General features: G+C 50.4%; 1 protein-coding gene across 1 annotated transcript; it reads left to right on the top strand.

Annotated features, from left to right (window-relative positions):
* Window positions 1-1,577: 1,577 nt before the first annotated feature.
* Window positions 1,578-2,105, top strand: LHFP (lipoma HMGIC fusion partner; the record flags this gene model as incomplete). Its single annotated transcript, XM_009077385.1, has 1 exon — window positions 1,578-2,105. A coding segment is annotated over exon 1 (385 nt), but the record flags the coding sequence as incomplete, so codon positions are not given.
* Between the last annotated feature and the right edge of the window lie 604 nt (window positions 2,106-2,709).

Raw genomic sequence — 2,709 nt, 5'->3', positions numbered from 1 at the left:
TGAGCTGGCAGGCGCCGGCGAGGCGAAGCTGCTGTCCCGCTGGAGCCGGGGTGCTGCCCCTGGGAAGACTCATTGTCCCCTGATTTCCAGACGCGCGTCCTTCCCGGATTCAGGGAATGATCTCCCCCAAGTGCCGTGACCCACTTTGGCTTAGACTTTTGGTGCCACGCCAAGACATGGACAGATTCTTCTCTAGAAGATGTCTCTGGAGAAATGGTGGCACCCCATTACCTCTCTCCCAAGTTTTTGTCCCCAGGGGTTTGGCATTTTGCAGGTTGAAAGGCGTTTCTGTTCATAGGCCATGGGTAGATAGGTATACACTTCTTAAGTAGCAGCACAGGCCTTTTTATTGTTGTAGAAGAGACTTCTTTATTAGTGTTTTAAAAGTAAACAAAACTTTTTTTGTGGTGCACATGGTTAATTTCGCTTACAGACTTACTCTGCATTCCCTCCTTATGCTGAAGTAGTATTAATTTTATTGCCTGTTCATGAATTGGATTCACTGATTGGCGTCTAATCGTGCTTAAAAGAAAAAGCCCCTGTAAATAGCTACCGGAATTAATTTGGCAGCAACTGTGAGAAATGATCATAACTTTACAAAGGCGGTTGGAATAATGATCCAGCATGGATTTAACAAGAAATACATCCTCAGCTCTGGGAACACCATGTAGGTTTCTATGACAGTCAAATGCACTTGGTCACACTGGTACTGAGCTTAGAGGCTGGGAGTTACGTGAGAAGGATGCACAGGGGTTATGGCTCCTGGGTTTGAGCTGGGAAGAGGCAAAGAAGAGCTAGGCTGAGCGCAAGCAGGTATATTTAGAGAGACCTCTGTGTTTTAATTATGTGCTGCTTGAGGTTGTGTAGGGGTGAATCCAAAAGATGTGGCAGTGTCTTCACTGACCAGAAGCTCCCCTGGAGTTAAGGTTACTGGCACTTCTGGACATCAGGTGATAAGAGGCTCCTCTTGCACAGGGATGCCGACAATTTCAGGGGGTGCTGGAAGAAATGTCATCTTGTAACACTTCTTTTAGAGGTGTGTTAATGAGGTTTACCTCTGCCACAAGGGTCTGATTTGGAAAAGCCTTAGGCACTGAGTGGTTTTGAATAAAGCTGTGGGGCCATCTATAATGTGAAGTACATTTTTCCAGGCATTGCAGGAGGAAGGTCTGTCTAGCTAAGGATAAACGAGACCTCAGCTTTTTTCTCTGTCAGTACTGGAAAGATTAGGATGCACAGTGGACAAAAGTGAGTAGGCAAGTACACAGGGAGCCCCTGAAGGTGGCTGCAGAGCATTCCTGGATGTGCACAGCAGCCTGTGCCTGCCAAGCTGCCTCCTGCCACCTTCACACTGACCCCAGCAGCTGCTATCACTGACAGCAATTGTAGGGTCTGCTTACAAGGATGGGGTGGAAAAGTGATACATCTTAATCAAAATTCCTGTAGGAAGGAAAAACTCTGGCAGACAAATGTTTTTTTTTTCTTTTCTAATGACAGTATTACTGAACTTGTGTTTCTTTTTATTGTGTTTTGCTCTTTAATTAGGGACCTTTGACTTCATGATGGTAGAAAATATGCCCCTGGCTGTTAGGATCCGAGCTTCTCCCTGCATGAGGATTTGTCAAGGCTGAGAGATTCTGGATTATCCATAAGTCTCCTCTAAAAACCACAGTTGCTTTTGTGTCTTCCCATTGTGAGGGGTTTTGGAGCAGGTACAGAGATGGCCTCCAGCCTCACGTGTGCCGGCGTCGTCTGGGCCTTCCTCTCCTTCCTCTGTGCCGCTGCCTCCTGTGTTGGCTTCTTCATGCCCTACTGGCTCTTGGGGTCTCAGCTCGAGAAGTCTGTTTCCTTCGGCACATTCCGGAGGTGTTCCTACCCAGTGCGGGACGAGACCCGCCAGATGACCGTGATGGTGGAGCAGTGTGGCCGCTATGCCTCCTTCCAGGCCATCCCGAGCGCCGAGTGGAGGATCTGCACGGTGGTGACAGGCCTGGGCTGTGGGCTGCTCCTCTTGGTGGCTCTGACAGCACTCATGGGCTGCTGCGTGTCCGAGCTCATCTCCAGGACTGTGGGCAGGGTGGCAGGAGGCATCCAGTTCCTGGGGGGTAAGTGTTCATGCTGGGAGGGGATGGGGGCATCAAGGCTATCAGTTTGTACATGTGGAGACTTGCTTGGTGCTTTGGGACGTGGAGGGGCTGACTCAAACTTTCTGCTAGCAAGGGAGACCACTTGGCTCCCCTGATGGCTGAGCTGATTGTCTGGGTGCCTGAATGTGGCCCGAAGACACAGCAGCCTGTGGTCGCTCTCATGTGGTCTAGTCCCTGTCTGGTCATTATGTGACCTTTGAGAGTTGCGTGGCAAGTCGATTTCTGTGGTCCAGCATCTTCAAAGTGGTTTTGTGGGCTGCAGTTTCCAGCAGAGCTTAACTGGAGTGGAGGTACCTGGAGAAGCATGGGGCCTACAGATCCCCGTGGAGCATCATACACTGTTGTGGGAACAGCCTCTCTTTCTCCTTCCTATACCCATCACTGGCAGAGCTCCCTCCATCTCTGCTCTCTGCAGCTGTGTGTATCTGGCAACAAGCTTGTGGCCCAGGTTTGAAGTGGGATTGTTTATTGCTGGTGGAGGTGACCCACCATCTCCCAGGAGGAGCCCTGCTGCGCTGGCTGACCCATGCTGCCTGCTGATGGTGCCACAGGTTTGCTGACT

The sequence above is a fragment of the Acanthisitta chloris genome, unplaced genomic scaffold (genome assembly GCF_000695815.1).
Source record: "Acanthisitta chloris isolate BGI_N310 unplaced genomic scaffold, ASM69581v1 scaffold2086, whole genome shotgun sequence".
Lineage (NCBI taxonomy): Eukaryota > Metazoa > Chordata > Aves > Passeriformes > Acanthisittidae > Acanthisitta > Acanthisitta chloris.
This window is presented reverse-complemented; position numbering and strand designations above follow the sequence as displayed.